This window comes from Aythya fuligula, chromosome 7 (genome assembly GCF_009819795.1).
Source record: "Aythya fuligula isolate bAytFul2 chromosome 7, bAytFul2.pri, whole genome shotgun sequence".
NCBI classification, from domain to species: Eukaryota; Metazoa; Chordata; class Aves; order Anseriformes; family Anatidae; genus Aythya; species Aythya fuligula.
In genome coordinates this window covers 11,212,650-11,233,162 of record NC_045565.1, presented here as the reverse complement: position 1 = coordinate 11,233,162, position 20,513 = coordinate 11,212,650, and the positions used below count along the sequence as shown (strand labels likewise).

The 20,513-nt window shown below is 38.3% G+C and overlaps 1 protein-coding gene across 1 annotated transcript in view; it reads left to right on the top strand.

Moving 5' to 3' along the window:
* The window catches only part of SH2D4B (SH2 domain containing 4B), a 70,414-nt gene that overhangs the window by 36,463 nt on the left and 13,438 nt on the right, over positions 1-20,513 (top strand). Inside the window, exon 6 of the mRNA XM_032191420.1 lies at positions 6,001-6,128. Within this exon, the coding sequence (XP_032047311.1) occupies positions 6,001-6,128 (128 nt within the window). The remainder of the gene's footprint in view (positions 1-6,000; positions 6,129-20,513) is intronic.

Sequence of the window (20,513 nt, the reverse complement as noted above, 5' to 3'; positions counted from 1 at the left end):
TTGGGATGTGCATTCTCCAAAACCCCACAACACCTAGGAAAGTCTGTGTTTCTTTTTTGTTAGTTGGTGGAGACATAGCTGTTATTTTGTTGATCACATCCATTGGGATTTGACGACGTCCATCTTGCCATTTTATTCCTAAAAACTGGATCTCCCGTGCAGGTCCTTTGACTTTATTTTGTTTTATGGCAAAACCGGCTTTCAGAAGGATTTGGACTATTTTCTTCCCTTTCTCAAAAACTTCCTCTGCTGTGTCACCCCACACAATAATGTCATCGATGTACTGCAGGTGTTCAGGAGCTTCCCCCTGCTCTAGTGCAGACTGGATCAGCCCATGGCAAATGGTAGGGCTGTGTTTCCACCCCTGGGGCAGCCTATTCCAGGTATATTGGACTCCCCTCCAAGTGAAGGCAAATTGTGGCCTGCACTCTGCTGCTAGAGGGATGGAGAAAAATGCATTAGCGATATCAATTGTGGCGTACCACTTGGCTGCCTTCGATTCAAGTTCATACTGAAGTTCCAGCATGTCCGGCACTGCAGCACTCAGTGGTGGCGTGACTTCGTTCAGGCCGCGATAGTCCACTGTTAGTCTCCACTCGCCATTAGACTTTCGCACTGGCCATATGGGACTATTGAAAGGTGAATGAGTCTTGCTGATCGCTCCTTGGCTCTCCAATTGACGAATTAGCTTATGGATGGGAATCAGGGAGTCTCGGTTGGTGCGATATTGCCGCCGGTGCACAGTTGTGGTAGCAATTGGCACTTGCTGTTCTTCGACCCTCAGCAACCCCACAACAGAAGGGTCCTCTGAGAGACCAGGCAAGGTAGATAATTGTTTAATGCCCTCTGTCTCTAAGGCAGCAATACCAAAAGCCCACCGGAACCCTTTTGGGTCCTTGCAGTATCCTCTTCTAAGATAGTCTATGCCAAGTATACATGGAGCATCCGGACCAGTCACAATGCGGTGCTTTTCCCACTCATTCCCAGTCAGACTCACTTCAGCCTCCAATACAGTCAACTGCTGAGATCCCCCTGTCACTCCACAAATATAGATGGGCTCTGGTCCTTTATAGCTCGATGGCATTATAGTACATTGTGCACCGGTGTCTACTAAAGCCTTATACTTCTGTGCGCGTGATGTGCCAGGCCATCGAATCCACACAGTCCAATAAACTCGATTGTCCCTTTCCTCCCCCTGGCTGGAGGCAGGGCCCCCCTAATCCTGGTCAGAATCTTCCTCGTTTCTGTGTTTGAAGGACTGTCTGCTGGAAGTTGGAGCAGCAAACTTTTCGGAGAATCCCTTTTTCCTGATTGTTTTCTTTTGCAACTCACGTACCCGTGCCTCTAGGGTCGCGGTAGATTTTCCATCCCACTTTCTCATGTCCTCTCCATGGTCTCGTAAGTAAAACCACAGGGTGGCACAGGGTGAGTACCCACCATATCGTCTTCCTTGTGTGGGTGAACGCCTACCCCTGACAGCTGAGACACTGCTTTGTACAGGTGCGAAGGAGAATAATCTCTCTTCAAGTTGGTGAACCTTTTCAGAAAGTTTCTCCCAAGTGTTCTCCTTTGGTCGGTGGGCACTGGTTGGTTCAGGTGGGGAGGACAATAGATTCTCTTCAAGTTGGTGAACCTTTTCAGAAAGTTTCTCCACAGCTGAGACGCAGGCCTGTAAGGAAGAGGAGAGACTTTCTTCGTACTGCCGGAGTTGTTTAGCCGCTTCACCCACTGTGGGTTCCTCATCCTCTTTCCAGGCCATTATTGCCAATGAGCTGGCATATGATGATGGTGCACTCCGTACAAACTTCCGCCACATGGGTCGTGTACACTTGACTTCATCTGGATCTGTGGATGTTTGTTTGAGGTCTGGATCCTCATAAATCACTTCCCGTACGGCTAATTCCCTCAGGTACTGGATTCCCTTCTCCATAGTGGTCCACTTGCCTGGTAGACATAAAATATCTTCCTTGAAGGGATACCTTTCCCTCACAGCTGAGAGGAGACGCCTCCAGAGGCTGGTGGGTCGTGCTCCATCTGCAATTGCTTTGTCAATGCCGGCGTCTCGAGCAAGGGATCCCAGCCGCTTGGCTTCCCTGCCGTCTAATTCCACACAATTGGCTCCAGAGTCCCAGCACTGGAGCAGCCAGGTGACAAGCTGCTCACCTATACAGCGACCAAAATCTTTTCGCACATCTCGTAGCTCGCGCTCGTTTAGGCTTCGGGTAGTTACTGTTGCTCTTTCGGCATCCTCATCTTCCTCCTCCTGAATCCTTGACGGCCCAGCGTCGTCATCATCTTCGTCATCTCTATACTTAGTTTTGGCAGAAGCCTTACCTGGATTGGCAGAAGACTCTCTGCGTTCTAAACGACTTGAATTTCTATACCATATTTTCACCTTCTCTACAGGGGCAGCTTGCACTGCTACTGCTCGTTTCTCTGACTTTGTTACAGGGTCTGCCACAGGGGTTGGAATGCCCTCTGCAGGGTCAACTTGCACTGCTACAGCTCGTTTCTCTGACACGGCCACAGGAGCTGGAGCGGCTACAGGAGCTGGAGCAGTTGCAGGAACCGGAGCTGTAGCGGCTACAGGAGCTGGAGTTGGAGCTGGAGCAGTTGCAGGAGCTGGGACTGGAGCAGCAGTAGGAGCTGGAGCTGGAGCGGCTTCAGGAGCTGGAGCTGGAGCGACTTCAGGAGCTGGGACTGGAGCAGTTGCAGGAACTGGGACTGGAGTAGCGGCCGGAGCTGGAACTGGAGCGACTGCAGGAACTGGGACTGGAGCAGCTGCAGGAGCTGGAGCTGGAGCGGCTTCAGGAGCTGGAACTGGAGTGGCTGCAGGAGCTGGGACTGGAGCATCTGCAGAAGCTGGGACTGGAGCATCTGCAGAAGCTGGGACTGGAGCGGCTGCAGAGTCCACCGTAGGGGTCACAGTGGCCGTTGGATCTGTCACGGGACTTGGAGTGGCCGCAGGGTCTGTCACTATGTTGATAGCAGTATCCATGGCAGCTCGATAGGCGTAAGCCAGGCCCCAGCATGTTACAATGATTTGTGTTACTTTGGAACTTCCCGAATCGCGACACCTTTTATTCAAGCATTCTGCCAGTTTTTGAGGATTTTGCACTTGTTCAGGGGTGAATTTCCAAAACACTGGGGGTGCCAACTGGTCTAGATGCCTGCCCATATCCTCCCATACTCCCTGCCACCCACAACTATACTGCCTCCGGGCAGATCTCCGGATGAGCTTCCTAAGTAGTTGTTTAACTTTAAGCAGAACCTGAAGTGCATTCAGGAGGCAGAACAACAGGACTATGCTGGTCTGAGTATCCCAAGGATATTCAATATCTTGGAGAGCTATTGTAATAAACTCGGAGGATAAGAGGGTGGTGAAGGAGGAAGGGAGAGTGATCAAGGAGGGTACAGGGGTGGTGAAGGAGAAAGGGAGAGTGATCAAGTAAGAAAAATTATCTTCCCCTTTCCCCTCCACAGATTGACTCCCTAATGAAAAAAGGCAACAGATACAATTGCTAATAGTTTCCAAAATACAGTTTCCAAAGTATAGAATCGAAGATGTTACTGAGTACAAATACCAGGTTAGAGTCATGGCCAGATATTTCATCATCTCATAAGCCACTGATACAACACACAGTACCATAATGGTCTGAAACCAGGGCCCGGAGAGGATAAACAACATGACAGAGAGCACATACGGAAAATAACGTGCTATAATACTCAATTTGGAAAACAGGCGCAGCACAGTTGAGATTAAAGCAATCAGCATTATGACAAGTGACTATTAAGCAGGTCTAATACTTATACCAATTTTAGTTTAACACACTCTGGTCAGATCTGCCGTTATCTCAACCTTTCGTGCCCCACGTTGGGCGCCAAAAAGACTGTCGTGGTTTAACCCGGCTGGCAGCTAAACACCACGCAGCCGTTCGCTCACCCTCCCCCCTCCCTCTCTGGGACGGGGGAGAGAAATGGAAAGTGAAGCCCGTGAGTTGAGATAAAGACAGTTTAATAAGACAGGAAAATAATAATAATAATAATAATGATGATGATACAATGGTGATAATACAAAAGTAATAATAGTATGTACAAACAAGTGATGCACAATGCAATTGCTCACCACCCGCTGACCGATGCCCAGCCTAACCTCGAGCAGTCCGGCCTCCTCCCCCCGGCTAGCCACCCCTATATATTGTTTAGCATGACGTCAGATGGTATGGAATACCCCTTTGGCTAGTTTGGGTCACCTGTCCTGGGTCTGTCCCCTCCCAGCTCTTACTGCACCCCCCAGCCTGCCCGTTGGCAGGACAGAGCAAAGGCTGAGATGTCCTTGACTTAGTGTAAGCACTGCTCTGCAACAATTAAAGCATCGGGGTGTTATCAGCACTCTTCTCATTCTAAGCCAAAACACAGCATTCCACCAGCTACTAGGAAGAAAATTAATTCTGTGCTAACTGAAACCAGGACATAGAGAAATGAGTTGAGGAATGGAAATGGATTGTAGGGCCCTGAAATTCAAAGGGGTTTGTGTATCTTTTTAGAAGAAAGATATTAAAATGCAGAAATGAGAAGCATATGTAGGGTTTTTGTTTGTGTAAGTGCATATCTATAGCTGAATCTTCACTTTCTCCCGTTATTCATATGTTTGTATCTTCAAATTCTATAGTGAATACTGGTCAGATCTATTTCCATGTTTGTGTAATTTAGCAATAAGTGTTACTTTCACTGCGGGCTTCATCAACGGATTTCAACAAACTTGATCATTGCTTTTAGTAAGACAAGCTGAAAGGCCTTGGTTTCAGATCATCAAGCAGGCATCTTTTTGCTTTAATCCATTCTTAAGGGAATTTTGCTGTCAAGAATTGATGAACTTTGATTGTTTTTGAGGGTTCTTGATTATCTCACAAATTAGTTTAATGCTGTTCAATGCCTTTTGAGCTGACATCCTGATTTTAGTACTAGTTCTTCATTACATTGTCTGGAAATACCAACATCATGTGGCAGCTCTGTGGCAAGTGGAGTAGGAAGCAAGAAGTATGTATCCAGCTACTGTACTGGTTCCTGTGAAAACTATGTCTGTCTTGTCGAATGAAAGTGAAATTATCGTACAAGTAGACATACCCACTCTAGCCATACCTTTGCCTTAAAAACAGCGATGAAGATTTGGTAATTTGTGGTAAGAGTATGAGCACCAGAAACCTATATGGGATTTCAAACTTTACAGAAGTCCATTGTAAAACCTCCCTTTTATTACTGTTTATTACTGTTGCCATGAGACTATGTTTAATTGGGATGTAGTCACATTTCAATTTGATATTATAGATGTGCTCTTAGCCTTTATTTGAGGTAGCAGGATGCATTTTACTCATATTTTACCTGACTTGCCTTTTACTACCTAATATAATATAAAGTGCTTAGAAAGTAGTAAGGGAGGCTGGCAAAGAGAATGCAAAGATGACATAAGAGCTTAAACCAAACATTCCCTCTATCAGGCTTAATGTTTTAGATACAGAACCTATTACAGATGTTTCTGATTTAGAAATTCTTGCCAGCACAAAGGAGTGTATTTTAAGCAGAAAAAACAAAACAAAACAACAACAACAACAAAACACAAACAAAACAAAACAAAAAAAACCTCCTTGTTGATATGTAAATTAGAATAAAAATAAGGTTGAATAGGAAAGCTGGCTGAAATGTTCATTGGATGGTTTCTGGTGAATTGTTTTTCACTTACAGTTATTTGCTTAAGAAAAGGTTTACATTTCCATTGCAAAATATTCTGATTTCCCTGAAAACTCAAAATAATTTTAACAAATCAAAAAAGGTTAAAATTGTTGAGTGAGCTATACTGAACATCAATTATACTGAACATCCTGTGTTTTTATATGTGTATTTAAAAATACACGTAAAATACATTTATATTTATGTTGTCCCTTGCTTTTTTACACTATTAATTCTTTATATGGCTGTTTACTTATTTGTCTTTATATGTAGTAACATCTGGGAGCGCCCATCTAGACCCTTTTCTCGAGAAGTCATTATTCGTTGGTTCAAAGAAGAGCAGGTCCCTCGACGTGCTGGCTTTGAGAGGAACACCAACAGGATTGCTCAATGGTTTCATGGTAATATGCTGATCCTTACTTTCTCAAATAACAGAGCTATGAGCATACATTCAGGATGTAAAGCTTGCCAGCTTTCATCACAGAAAGGAATGTCTATTGACATTGTGAAGCCTGGTGCCTGTTAAACATTTTTGCCTCATTCCTATTATTAGCATATGATTTCCTGTTTTCTTTTCCTGGTTAAGTAGATTAATTTATGGCTCAAATAACACGTTTTACAGGAATATTTTGATAAAAATATACTTGCTGTAATATAACAAGCCAAGAAAAAGGAATGAGACCATTATAGGGTGGGAAGGACTCTAAAAATGGTAAACTGGCAAATACCAGTTATATATACAAAGAGTTATATTTTGGGTGGATGACTGATACTTTTTTGCTTTATCTGATTTGCAAGAATGTCTCAAACTCATGTCTAATCCTTGTTGTACTTTGTAAACCAAGGTAGCTTTTTTTTTAAAAAAAATATTTATTTTGCAAACAAAAAGCATTGAAAGGTCTTAATTTTTCTTAGAATGGATGAATGGATTGGAAGTTTATATTTTAGGCAGTTTTCATAAAATGGGGAAAAGAATTCCTGCTCAAATCAATAAGCTGGCATCATATCTGCTGGAGTTCCTAGATTCTCTGGAGTTTTTGGTCTGTATAGCATTTGCTATGCAGCTGAATCTTTTGTGTCAAATTCACAGGTAAGACATTCTTGTTTTCATAGGCATTTTATATTTGTTATACTTAAATATGAAAAAAATAATAATTCTGGCTGTTAAGCTGGAATGATTGAAAGACTGACATAATTGAGGGACTGAAAGGACTTTAAAGCTAAATCCCAGTGTTAAATCACAACTGCTTTTAATGAATCTGTTATTTTATGGTTCAAATAACTAAACTGACCTCAATTCTATTTTCATGATTCTGTGAGCATACGATCAAGACGTGTGGAATTTCTGAACTTAACCAGGCAGGAAAGGTTTCTGAACAAGTTTAGTCTTCAGTGGATTTCAGATTTCATTTTATGATGTACCAGTCCTTATGTCTTAGAAGACTGCAATTTTAATGGGCCTAGTTAGTCAAAAATACTGACCTCAGTCACACCTCCCCTGCAAATGGAACATTCTTCCATTGCTTATGAACAATGATGCAGACAGGTGGTGGTTTTGTTGTTGTTTTGTTTGTTTGCTTTTTTGCTGTCTTACAAAAGATATTTGCTGTGGCTTCCTTCTGAGAGATAAGCTGATTAAAATTTCATCTGTGGACATTATTCAGAAGGATTTTCTACCACCTTCTCTATGATCTTTCTGTGTGACCCAATGGTAAATATTTTCCCTGCTTGTGGGAACTCACATCCATATAAACCAAAATGAATAGTTATGAATATATTTATGCCTTTAATTAAGAAGGCATCTGGTCTTAAGCTAACGCCTGTGAAGTCTTTTTACCAATTTAAGTGATTTTTGGGGTAATCTCTGAATCACTACAACAATGGAGGAATTCATAATCTTTCTTTAGTCCCTTTAGTTCATATCTTAGATACAGTGACTATCCACTGACATTTATAAAAGTGAGCAAAGTATCTCATTTGTCCCCCTCCCACTCAAGAAGGCTGACAAAGATAATTAAGATAGATCTCGAGTACAAAGCTCAGTAGTTTTCTTTGCAGAGATCTTCACAAGTAACGCTTTGGTATCTGTTTATTGGGTTAGCTGTTTTAGCTGTGCCTTCTGCAGCTCTGGTGGGAATACAGAATACTTTTTTAAAAATTTTGTAATGAAAATTTGATGTTCTTTTTAAATCTAATTATAAATTTGATTTACAACTCAAAACCATTTTTAATCTCTTCAAAAATCATAAAATTAGATGATGTTTACTTCAGTTGGATTGGCAAGCAACAAATTTTCTTTAAGTGGCTTGCAGTCACTCAGTGACCACAGTACCATTTATATCTCCAGCTCCTAGAATAAAAAAGAATCAGAGCAAGCAGTTCAGGCATCACTGAGATACGACGTAACTGGTGCCTATATCTTTGGTACAAAACCCAGCTCTTTCTTTTGTATTATTTAATAGATGCCTACGTTTTTGGGTGAAAAGAAGCATGCCTTCAAGTGTTTCACTATGAAAACAAGAAAATTGGTCTAAATTTTGATCATTGTAATAATAAGGAAATTAATAATCATGTTCTGCTATCTTACCTATTAATTGACAAACATGGGCAGATGAATTCTAACTTACAAGTGGATCCTCATGTTTTATTAAGATAATGAAACTTTAAAAATACAAATTCAGAGCATGCTTTGCTATTGCTGGTACATTTTAAAAATAGGGAAATGATATGGGGTTTAGGATGGGAGGTCTGACTTTTAAAAGGGCTATTAAGGGAGACAGCCTCATTGTTTCAAACAGGTTTAGCTTTGAACTAGAATTTTCTTTTTAAACCTCTGTGCAGCTCCTGCCAAGTAAAGTCAAAATTACTACCCTTCCCCATATGTTTTGCCATACTCTTATCACATTAGCAAACAACTGGAGTTTTCAGTTTAATGTAGCCATTAGACACTTTGATTTCTATTCCTTTTGGCAAAAAAACCTACAGATGTCTTTCTCCCATAAGTCTTCAACCATTCTGTGATATAAAAAAGAGATGTTGGTATCTGAAACAGGTAATAATATTTCCAGTTATATTAATAATATTACAAGGTACTGATCTCTGAACTCTGATGACCAGTCACAGGACCTGAGGGAATGGCATGGGGCTGGGACAGGGGAAGGTCAGGCTGGGTGTTAAGAAAAGGTTCTGCACCAAGAAGGCGTGGGATAGGCTCCCCAGGGCAGGGGTCATGGCACTGAGCCTGTCAGAGTTCAAGAAGTGTTTAGACAATGCTCTCAGGTATATGGTTTGTTTTTTATGGTGGTCCTGTGTGGAGCTCAGTGATCCTTGTGGGTCCTTTCCAACTTGGGATAGTCTCTGATTCTGTGATTTGTTTGCTCTGTCTTTCCCTTGTCCTTTAACTTTGCTCTTCTGCTTGAAATTTGTTTAAGCATGTTATTTTTTCCCATTCCCACTGTTATGCCAGCTGTTATTTTTGAAACTTCAGGTATGTTAGACATGTTGCTGTAATGTATTCTATTCTGCATTTGGTTATTTTCCATTCGGAACATAGGAGACTGTTCCTTTTTGCCTGGGGAAGGGCTGATCTCTAAATATTTCCCCAGCTTTATTTGAAGCTAATTTTCTATGATTGCTGTTGTTATTTATTCACAACATGAGTGGGATCTCTCAGATGTATAGTAAATATAATTCAAGATGACAAAATGAGGAATTTATATGTTGCCTGTGAGGTGGCTTTGTGCATGTGTGCTGAGCATCTACTGTAGGACTATCTGACCTCTGCTTGCCTTGAGGTTGAAAGGAAAGTTCAGAGGCTGATGTCGCAGATCTAGAAACATGAGGTAGCTGCCCTAAAGGTCATACCTTTAAAATGTAATTGCAGTTCATATTGTGGTGAACTATTTTCTCAAAAGAAGTCAGGTTGGCAGTGGAGTTACTAGCTAAGGGAGAAGCAAACTGTGAAGAAGCTGATCAGAGCAAGTTGAAGGAAAGACTGAAAAATTCTGCGAGAAGCAGAAGCTGAGTGAGCCCTGAGGTCAGGGGAGCCAGGGAAGGCCATTTTCAGTATAAGAGTATCATGTTGCAAATCTTTATGAATCAAGGTTTAGTTTTTCATAGCTAAAAGAGGAAATTTGTTATCAAGAGGAAACTCTGTCAGGCTTAAATAGTGACAATGTTCTGCAAATCAGATGCTCTCAATAAAGGCTTTAAAACTTAGTATTTCCAAAAATCTATTAATTTTGAGCCTTTAAGCAGCAGCAGCAACAGAGTGCCTATTGGTGTAGCTGAACAGATCCCTATCAATCATCTACTGGACCTTCTTGTAGTGTTTTTCAAAGACAGAAGAGTATTTGGAGTTAAGCGTTTAGGTCCTATGGCAGGTTCCTGTATTTGATTATTGATGTCTCAACTCAAGTCCACTCATAATGTATGACAAAACTCAATTACTTAATCGGATCCAATTCGGTACTCAGCTTCTTCCTTAAGAAATAAGAAATGTTTTGCTGTTTTCTGAGAAATAAGATGAGTCTTCATATACTCCATTCACTACACTTAGCTCATAATGATAGTTTTAGTCTGTCAGTTCTTTTGAAGGCTTTGGAATTGTTTTTCTAGTGCCATTACAGTTCCAAAGTGTCTACATAAGCTGGTTATTAGCAAACAGAATAAATGTTTTAGACTCATGGCTCCCCTTGGAAGGGAGCAAAGTATTAAAGTGAGGTAATGTGAGCTGTAGCATGCAGCAAGGAGAAAGGAAGCACAAAAGAACAGCAGGGAAATTGTAGAATGAGGCAAATGAATAATGTAAATAGGCTAATTGCTAATGTGAAATGAGTTTTCTTTTTCTTTTACAATACATTGTCCTTCTTGACTACTTGTTAACTGGAAGCCATATTCTAAAGATGTAGATGAGACAGAAGAAGGCAATTTCTCCAAACAGAGAAAGATGCTAAAAACGAGAGGTTATAAAGCATAAGTGACCACAAGAGTGCAAATACATTTGAAGTGTTAATGGTTTCATTGATGCAAACTGGTCAGGTGCAGTGCCTACTTGGTGCACTGGTAGTCAAAGATTAATATATACATGTGTGTGTATATATATATATATATATATATATGTATATAAAGAAAAAAGAAAAAAAAAAAAGAATGTGTGTCCTTTAAAGTTCAGTCTTGTGCCAGAGAATTCTTTGTATTTGTGAAAAATATCCTGCAGCTTTTTCATAGAGCTTGCTTCAGGGTGAAAATACTGATCTCTTAAGGAAAACATATTTTGCTATTAAAAATCAAATTGGTTTACAATTCAGAGACTTGTTGCTACCTTTACTTAAAATACTTTTAAAGATTTTCTTCTCCACGTGCTTCTATTAGAACATGATACAGTGAGCGATTATGATTTCATTTAGTAGGCCACAGTGGTAACTTAGTGTATTTACCTGTATTTTTCATTACTGTTCTGTCTCGTGTCCCCTTATAGGACTGGACTATGAGTGGGTACATTTTCTCTATTACTATAGCTCCTTCAATCAGGCTTTCTTTATCTCATTACATAAAGCAAAAAGGAGAGGTATTTTTGAGCTGAAGGTTCTGCTGTTTGTGCTTGGAAATGAAGAATCACTTATTAAAAATTAAAAAAAAAAAAAAAAGTTATTGGGGAGAAAAAAAAAAAACACAAACATATATAAAGGCTAAAACTCATGCATTTTTAAGAACGTGAGGAAGGTTAGATTCAAGTAAAAAGCCCTCCTGTCTACAAAGGTTTATGCTACACGACTGGAAGAAATTATAGTGACCATTTATGGTGACAAAAGTGAATGCAGAAGGACTTGTTTATCTGTCCAACACCCTGAATCTGAGCTGTGCTTCCCTTTGGCGTACACTGTAGTCTGTTTCTTAGACACTGGATCATGTTTTCTCTTTTCAGTGTCAGTCCTGTCTGTTTTAATTGGTTAGTTATTTTATCCCCACACAAAGTGCACATAGATGTCAGTTGTTACCAGCCCAAGATGCTCAGCTCATACTCCATATCTTTAAATGTTGGATCTGGCACATCACCTCTTCGAGCACAGCACAGGTGTCCTGTCCTCGTTAGTCTTGGAAGAATTGCTGGTATCCTGCTTATTATTAGTCTATATCTAACTGTTTATCAGCTGTGCCTGCAAGCCCTTGTTACTTTGCCTGCAGAGTTAAAACTAAATACTTTCAATTTTATAGGCCTCCACTTACCTTCTTCAGCTTATGCCTGACCAAGCTGTATATATTATTTTATATTCAGTATTTTCTGTTTAAAGTACAGCAAATAGTTGCAGACTAAAGGTCAGAAATTTTTACTGGTTTCCCAGCAGATGGCCTTCTTACTGGTCCTTCTGTCTTACTACACAGAGTACTGAAACCACAGTCCTATTGATCCAGCCTCAAGGCAAAGGATTACAAGTTATTAGATCAACAGCTCTTTTGAAGGAATGCTATTTTCCTGCTAAGCAAACTCAGCTCTCTCAAACAGTTTATCAGCAGGTATAGTGTGTAGGCATGTAAGGGGGGAAAGCATGCACCTGCACAAAATTATGTTGCTGGTTAGTCTTAACTCTAGATCATCCAGTTAGGAGCAGACTGTGACACTTAAAGTGCTCTCACCACAGGAAATAAACAGTAGGAGATGATATGAAAATGAAGCAAAGAGATTTATGTGAGTCTGTTGGCAACTAACCTATATGTGCACTTTCTCAATGTGATGCTGGCATGGAGGCAGAACCAGGTGAAGAGCAGGGAATATAAATTTGCTCTTCCCCTGCAAAAGTTAAGGGAAAGACACCTCCCTCTCTTCCCTCTCCAGTTTCAGAAAGGTCAATTCTTCTTTTTTCTCCATGTCTTTCAGTGAAAGGGACTGACAAATCACAAATGTGTGAATCTTTAGGAGGTAAAATCAGCTATACAGGTTAGCACAGTGACTTCAAACACAGTGGCTTCAAATGCCTAACTGAGATCATCTTGCTGTGAGTATGAGCCTAGCTGCTTGCTCATTTACCTTAATTCAGGATGTAGGAAATGAGGCTATTTAGTGGCCATTTTTCAGTGGCTTGACTCAGAACTGGGGCAAACCCCAGAGGATGTCCAGAACTGGATCACTGCAAGAGCAGCACATGGTTATTATATTGACATTCATTGGGTGTAAAGTTTTTACTATCCAAATGTTATTCTCGTTTGACTTTCAATAATGCTTCAGTGTCTGGTTCACTTTGAGTGATTAAAGGTAACTTTTTCCCCTGAGGAACAGTACACTAAATCGATAGTCAAGAATGTTGCAAGCAGCTAGAATGCACTGTAATTAACAATGTTAGCTTAAAGTTCTCAAATCTACTCAAGTGTGTGAGAAGAAAAAATAGTTATCAATATTATTGCTGACTTAATTTTCTTTGAGCTGGAAAAAGAAGTATAGTTTCTTCAGTACTTACCAGAAATACCACAATTAAACTGCTTTGCAGAAATCTAGCTGGAACTGTTATTTTAATTTGAATTGGGAAAATAAGTATAGCATGATTTAAATTTGTATCCCTTTTAGCAATAAAAGTTTTAATGATTTTTTAGTTAAAAAAAAAAAAAAAAAGTAGGAAGATTTCTCCTAAGCATAGCGATGTGATCTGGAAGATTCTCACAAATGTACATAGATTTCAGATTTGACTGTAAATAAAACAAACATGCATCCTTAAAGCTTACGTAAAGTGAATAGGCAAAAGGATTTTCCTGCATTTATGAAAAAGCTTTGAAAACAAAGAACAAAGTATATTTTCTGCTTAGTTATCTGTTATGAGACAAGTTGTAAACTTTGAATTCTAGGGATCCGTGTTAACTGTGACTTTTATTTTTCTCCTTACATTGAGTGAGCTTTTCTGTCATTGTGGTTTACAATAATCAATGAGGTTTACATAAAAATGTATCTTGAAAGCTTCTTCAACATCTATGAGATTATGTTCAACGAAAACTGTGAAATATGTGTTTTTGAAGATGATCATGGGCGTATTTGTTTGCTAATAACTATCAGGTAATGGGCACACACCCATGTGTATATATGTAAAATTTTCCTACTCTTTGAATCCATTAATTTCCTTATAAAAAGGTGATAGGCCAAATGGTTATTTTTGAGTGTGTATTTTTTTTCATATTTGAAAACAAATTCAGAACGTGTTCAATTGCTTTTCTTCTATGTCTAATTCACAATGAAGAGCATTATCATAAACAGCTCCTGAAAAGTTTTATTCACCTTATACTGTACAATAGTTTTGGTGATTGCAGAGCCAGTTGAGCTATATAATTTCCATTAGCAGCTGATATGTCAGTGTACTCATGATAGTGTGTCTGATTGTTACAAATCTGTTCCACAATTTACAGCCAACCATCTAGGTTCTTCCTGAATTTAAGTTTCATGATGGGAACATAGAGCAACGGTTGCCCTTGTCATAAGGAACAAGGAAATGTACCATGGGAAAGGAGAAGCTGGAGCTTAGTGCACCCTGCCATTTCGGTCCCTGACAATGCCATTTCGGTCCCTGAGCGAGCCCTGGGCTGTCTTCCCAGGGCTGGTGTAGGCCAGACACAAAATCAAAAAGTTGCTTATAGAGCTGGAGGTCAAACTATAAGTTCAATGAGTCTTGTTGGATGCTATGAAGAATCAAAATCTAACTTTCATATGCTCAGATAAAAAGCAAATTAGAATTAAAATGGATAGGTACATCAGTGCAAATCAATACAAGTATTAAAAGGCCAGTGGAAAATAGTAGCAACTCTAGCAAATTAGCAGCTTGTCAGAGGCAGTAATGTGATATTTTATTTACTACTATGTTACTCAATTAACTTCTAGATGTTTCAATGTCTATTCATTGGGCAAATGCTCTTACAGTGAGACTACTGAATTAATGAAATTGTATTCATACTGCATTCCCAGTGTGCTGAATGACAGATCAATACTAGCATAAAATAAAGCCAGTAAAATTAGCAATGTACCAGGAAGACTTCCTAAGAAAGCTCTAATCATGATCAACCCAGATATAACCTCTACAAGTGTTAATCAGTAGAATTACAAAGCCTTTCCCATGCAACTGTTCATTTTGTATTACACAGGATGTTCCCATTTGCATAAAATTTAAGTATGGAGGTGTACAGATATATTTGCTTTTCGTTTTACTTACAAACGCATTTTGAATGTCTAATAGTTCTTACTCATGTCAAAGTTGTACCATTCTGCACCATAGTGATTGTGAGGATTAATGTTTGTTTTAGGTAGGACTACAAATTAATTGCCATTATGGAAAGTACTTTACGTAGGTGTCTAGTAAATATTATTGCTGGAGCAATCTGTTTGGACCCATAGAACCATCAGTGACATCTACTAATCTAAAACCAATCCAGTCTTCTTCCTGTTTACCACTAGCAAGATCAGTTTTCCTTGTATGTTTTTAACATGTGCTTTTGTTTACTACATCTTATTTTCTTTTTGTTTGTTTTTCATTTTTATTCAAAATAGGTTTAGGATCTATTTCCTGTTTGCTTGAAGCTGTAATCTATATTTTGTTTACTTTGTTGCACTGGAATAAAATATGTCAGTCCTCTAAAAAAGACAGAATTCAGTTTCTAAGTTCAAATTTGAAGTGTTGGGCTTTATCTTAATTCACCACCAAAACTGGGAGCAACCTATGCACATATTGTAGTTGTTTTCAAACATACTTTGGTTTCATAATAAAGGAAAGATACTGCATTTATATGAGACTCACATTGATGAGAATTGTAGCAGTATGGAGAGGGAAAGAAAGCAAGAATGACTTTTTTTTTTTTTTTTTTTTTTTTTTTTTTTTGAGGGTGAGCTTCAGAACCAGTACTTCTGGGCCTTTGAGTTTTAACTATTAAAATTGCACTTTTTATAATTGAGCTCATGACTGAATAGACTGTTTTTCCCTTCTGGGTTACTCCTATAGTTCTTGGAGACATATTGATAAAAGCAGGAGTACCCCATAAAATGTGGTAATGTAGCTAGGGCTGCTTTGGTTTTCCATTGTCTTTTTATAGTCAATCTCTGCACCATACAGCCTCCAGTGCAATTAACTCATGATTAAAGTATCTTGTTCATTTAGCTTGTCTCACTTGGCTTGATGAAATTTGCCAGTAGCTTCTTATTATTTAAGTAATTTGTTTCTCTTCTTCATTTAGTAAATCTAGTGGCTACATTTCATAGGTATTTACACCTCTAGTAGTAGTGGCACAGGAAATCTGCACAAGGACTTAATGTTGGTGCCTTTTCCTTCGGATATGAAATCATAGCATATTACAATTCTTAGTAATTTATTACTGTTATTATTAGAAAGCTTTTTGGCAGATTGCTTGAGGTCAAACTGGTTGTCTCAGTCCAGTCTGTGGACAAGTATCTGTATTTTTCTTTCTTCTGCATTTTCTGTAATCAATTGCATCATGGAAAAAATGGATATAATGGATCATAAAACCACCCCAGAATAATGAATGCATAACATGCAAGGCAAAAGTAAATCAGGCCCTACCCACTCTGCCAGAGTTTATGTTGATTTATTATATCGTTTAGTCCTGTAGCACCTTACTCCTTAAGAAATATCAACACAAATGTGTAGTGTTAGAAGCAGAACATGGTGCTAAAATTGGGAAATATATTGTATATATTTTTGCATTTATTTTTTTAACTAGGGATTATCAAATTACATGTGATGTAAAATATTCCACACTAATAATACTAATGCTTATTTTGGAGCTAGTGAAATATGTGTACTGTTTTAAAGGACTGCATAGTTTATCCTTCTAGACAGAAGTTCTGCCCTTGACTTGCGTTTCTTGTTGAAATTAAACCCCTGTATATTTGCAAGTTACAAGTATTTCTTCTGGCACTGGTTTTCAAAGAAAAGCTTGCTGGTTAAATGTACATTTATAGTTGAATGAAGGGAGAATAGGCAAACTGATAAAATCCTGCTTGTGCCAAAATTGAGAGAAGTCATCTGAAGAAAACTGAAACAATAAAATAAAATGACGGAAGTTCTATTGTGCTTCTTAATTACTCTGGAGATATTTTCTGACATCTTCATGCAAAGCATAATGAGGGAAAGATGTTGTCTTTACTGAGATAATAACATACTGCTAACAGTAGGGCACAGATGTTTTAGGTTAACAATTGTTTTCACACTTAAAAAAAATATCTGTGAAATGAAGCCCAACTTTGGTGGTTTGCTTTACACATTGCTCTTAACATATCAATGCTCCACTCTTTTGTGGAGCATTCAATCCCCTAAATTAGTTATAGAGAATGATATAGTTATGATATAGGATGTCCTGGATTTACAGTCAGTGCAAGGTTTTTTTTGTTTGTTTTACTATTTCTCTTAAACCTTTTTTTTTTCTTTCTTCTTCTCCAGTGCCACAATGGTACTTGATGTCTTTTTCCACTTAGCAAGAACAACTCAACAACTCATGTGTAGGTAGCACCAGCACTGTTTCTGTCCCAGCTGTATGTGCTGGAGAGGCCATCATGTGCCTTTCCAAACTCCTCTTGTTTTCATAATGTATTTCAAATTTATATTATCTGTATGAGCACACTCACTTCCCTATTAAACATCTGTTGTTCTGATATTCAGCAAGGTACTATATCATCAGTTCAAAGTATTCAGAAAACCTTTTATAGTCTTACCTTCAGTCCTTCAGGCTGCCAGGTACCCGATCCTCTTTATGAAGATAAAACTGTTCACCATTTTTTCCATTCAAAGAGCATAAAACAAAATGTAAAACATTGACAGACACTGTTAGTATTGACTAGGTACATCATATGTCACCTAACAAATGAGCAAAAGTTGTATTTAACTAAAACTTGAAAACCTAAATACTCTGATAGTGTGTTATCCATAAAACAGTGACACGCCTGCTTGACTCTGTGTATATGAATATAAAGTATTTCAAAGGCATTAGTGAATATAGTTGTGGTATGGGTACTTGTTTCAAAAGGCAGCAAATTAAATATAATTATTGTTATTTATATTTACATATGATTTGTTTCTTCCATGGTATTGTGTCTTACAGAAATGTCCTGAGTGACTATACTGTGATATGATGCAGTCATTCAGTAACATTAGTATTGTGTCTTTCTTAATCTTCTTGATTCTTCTTCTTGTGCTACAGAGAGGAAAAGTAGTATCACTCATTTTGTGTCACTTTAGCAGGTGATTGAACCAAACTGCAAAGTGCTTTTAGAAGTGACATGTTGCATATATATTTCAGCAAGAGCTGAAATGTATGGTAGTTACCAAGTGCAACTGGACAACTTTTGATGTAGTATTTTCTTGCCTGTGGATATGATAGTTTAGAAATGTTATAAACATTACTATTATGATGGCTTTGAGCACAATAATTCCAGTGTTGTACTCAAAGAGAAAGGTGGTTCTTGGGAGTACAAAACTTAGGGGTATAAAGGAATATATTGAGAGTCATTCTCAGAAGCAATTTATCCAGTTAAGACCCTTTCTGTGAATTCTGTGAATTCATTGTGATATAAGCCCTAAAGTAAATTTCTGTCTGGGCATTGTGCACTCAGGCTAGTTAGGAACTTTAGTGCTTGTTGTGAACAACTAAGTCCTATGCCCTCTTCTGCTATTGTCTTGTTATTTCATCTCCTACTTACTAATTTCCACACTAAGGCCCATTGTAGTCGATGATGTATCTACATAGTTATGTGATAAAAATTTATTCATGTCAGTATTGAGCAAATCTCTTTTCTGGGTTAGATGATTTTTAAATTTATCTGCAGATTTTCTTGTGGAACACCAAAATATTTGTTGACATTAGAATTGTCATTTTAAAATTGTGTTAGTGATTTTTATTTTGTGATGAATCTCTTTTTCTGGAAATACTATAAAGTATTTGAATGAATACTGTCAGTTTCTAAACAAAAACTTTCATTCTCAATGGGAAATGTTTGCTTTGAAATTTCAGTTAATTTATAATTTCACAAGGCTTAAAATGAATATGCATCGATATTTTTAAATATTATAAAAATAATGTATTTCCACTGACTAGATCCATCATGATGATCCATCTATATGGATCATCAATTAGATTTCTTTTTCCCCAAGGCTAATGGTTTATTTCAATTTTTGTTGGGGTAAAACCAATGAAATTCCCCATCTGTCGGGTGATGGGATGCCCAATTGTTTTTGTTCTAATAACTGTAACTTTTGAAATACCATTCTAAAAGAACTTACACTAAACATCTGGCTTCTTCACTAGTAAGCCTGTTGTCTTTTATAAACACTCTGCTATAAATCATGGAAATAAGGCTAAAGCATGCTTTCAGAAAAACTTATAGACACTTTTTCAATATTTGAATTAGGAGGCTGTTTTTCAAAAGCATTCTCTAAGACTGAGAGTATAGTTTTCATATAGTTTTCATGCTTGTGATTTTTCAGACTCACTGTTTTCAACCTGCAGAAAATATGAAAAGGTAAGGTACATACACAGGGGGAGCAGGCATCTCGAGTTCTAAGTTCAAAATGCAGAGTGCATGCTGCTTTGGAGAACTTGCACAAAAGTCTGATTGTAATGGTTTCAATGTTTAATGAGTCCAGTGTTGGATAATATGGAACTGCAAATGGTTTCCACTTTAATATTTAAGTTAATTTTTAAATGAACTTTTAATTCAAGAACAAATTCCCACAAGCCTCACACACTGTTCTGAATGTTGTGTGTGTTCAGAACTGTATCTCCAAACTTTCCTTCATCAGCTACGCACCAGTCAGTAATGAATTCAATGAAAACATCTCTGCAGGAATGCCATCCTGGCCAAGGCTGTTTCATACTAGTTCTGTTCTGTACACCGTTCTTGTTTTTTGTCCACAAGGCCGCCCTGGAGTGTGCAACATTCTGGCAGTATTGTGTCAGAATTGGTTGTACAATGCTAGGAAGGAACTACAAAGGGGCTACCTTTAGCTAATTCTTCTACTTTGTCTTTTTGCTGAAATCTAAAGCAAACAAAATCACACTGCAGAGTTTGTTTTGCTATGTACGATTGGTTCGATAAAAGCCCAGTCTCCCATATTTTCCCATGTCCATGCTGCCCTCAGAAGTATGCAGGAGGATGGAGGACTTATGATAGCTGGAGTCGTGAGCACATGAGATCCCAGGAGGGCTTTTGATCTCTTATCCTCTCCTTTCACAAATTAGCTTTCTCATCTTTTCCCTTGATTTAGATTTCATTTGCATACTGGAAGATCTCCTCTCTCATTTTCAAATTCAGCAATTTGAATTCAGCAAACAAAAATATGAGGATTTAAATAAGAAGTTTCAAGATGAGTAATATAAATAAGTGACATGATTAAGAAGATGTGCTTGCAAATTATGCCCACAAGCTAGAATTTCTTTTTTTCCTTTGTTGATTGCATGACAAAAACTAAATGAATGCACGTATGTTGTCTTCCTCTAGAAAGGATGGTGAATATTGGCCACTAACTTTCTAAAAAACTTATAAACATTTCAATTTTCACACACAACATAATATCACTGACTGTTGTACCAGAACAGCTCAGTTTCTCTTTGATTGCTGAGCCAGGGTCATAGCTCAAATCAGCTACTTTGCTCCACTTTGTTTTTCTATTACAACACTGTACCATATCCAACCTTGTCAGGCTGCTCTAGTGAGCTATTTCTGTGTGCACTTTACTGATTATACAAATCTTAATATTTCAAAAGATACAGTGAGGTTTTAAGGTTTACTTTTCATTAGTAACATCATG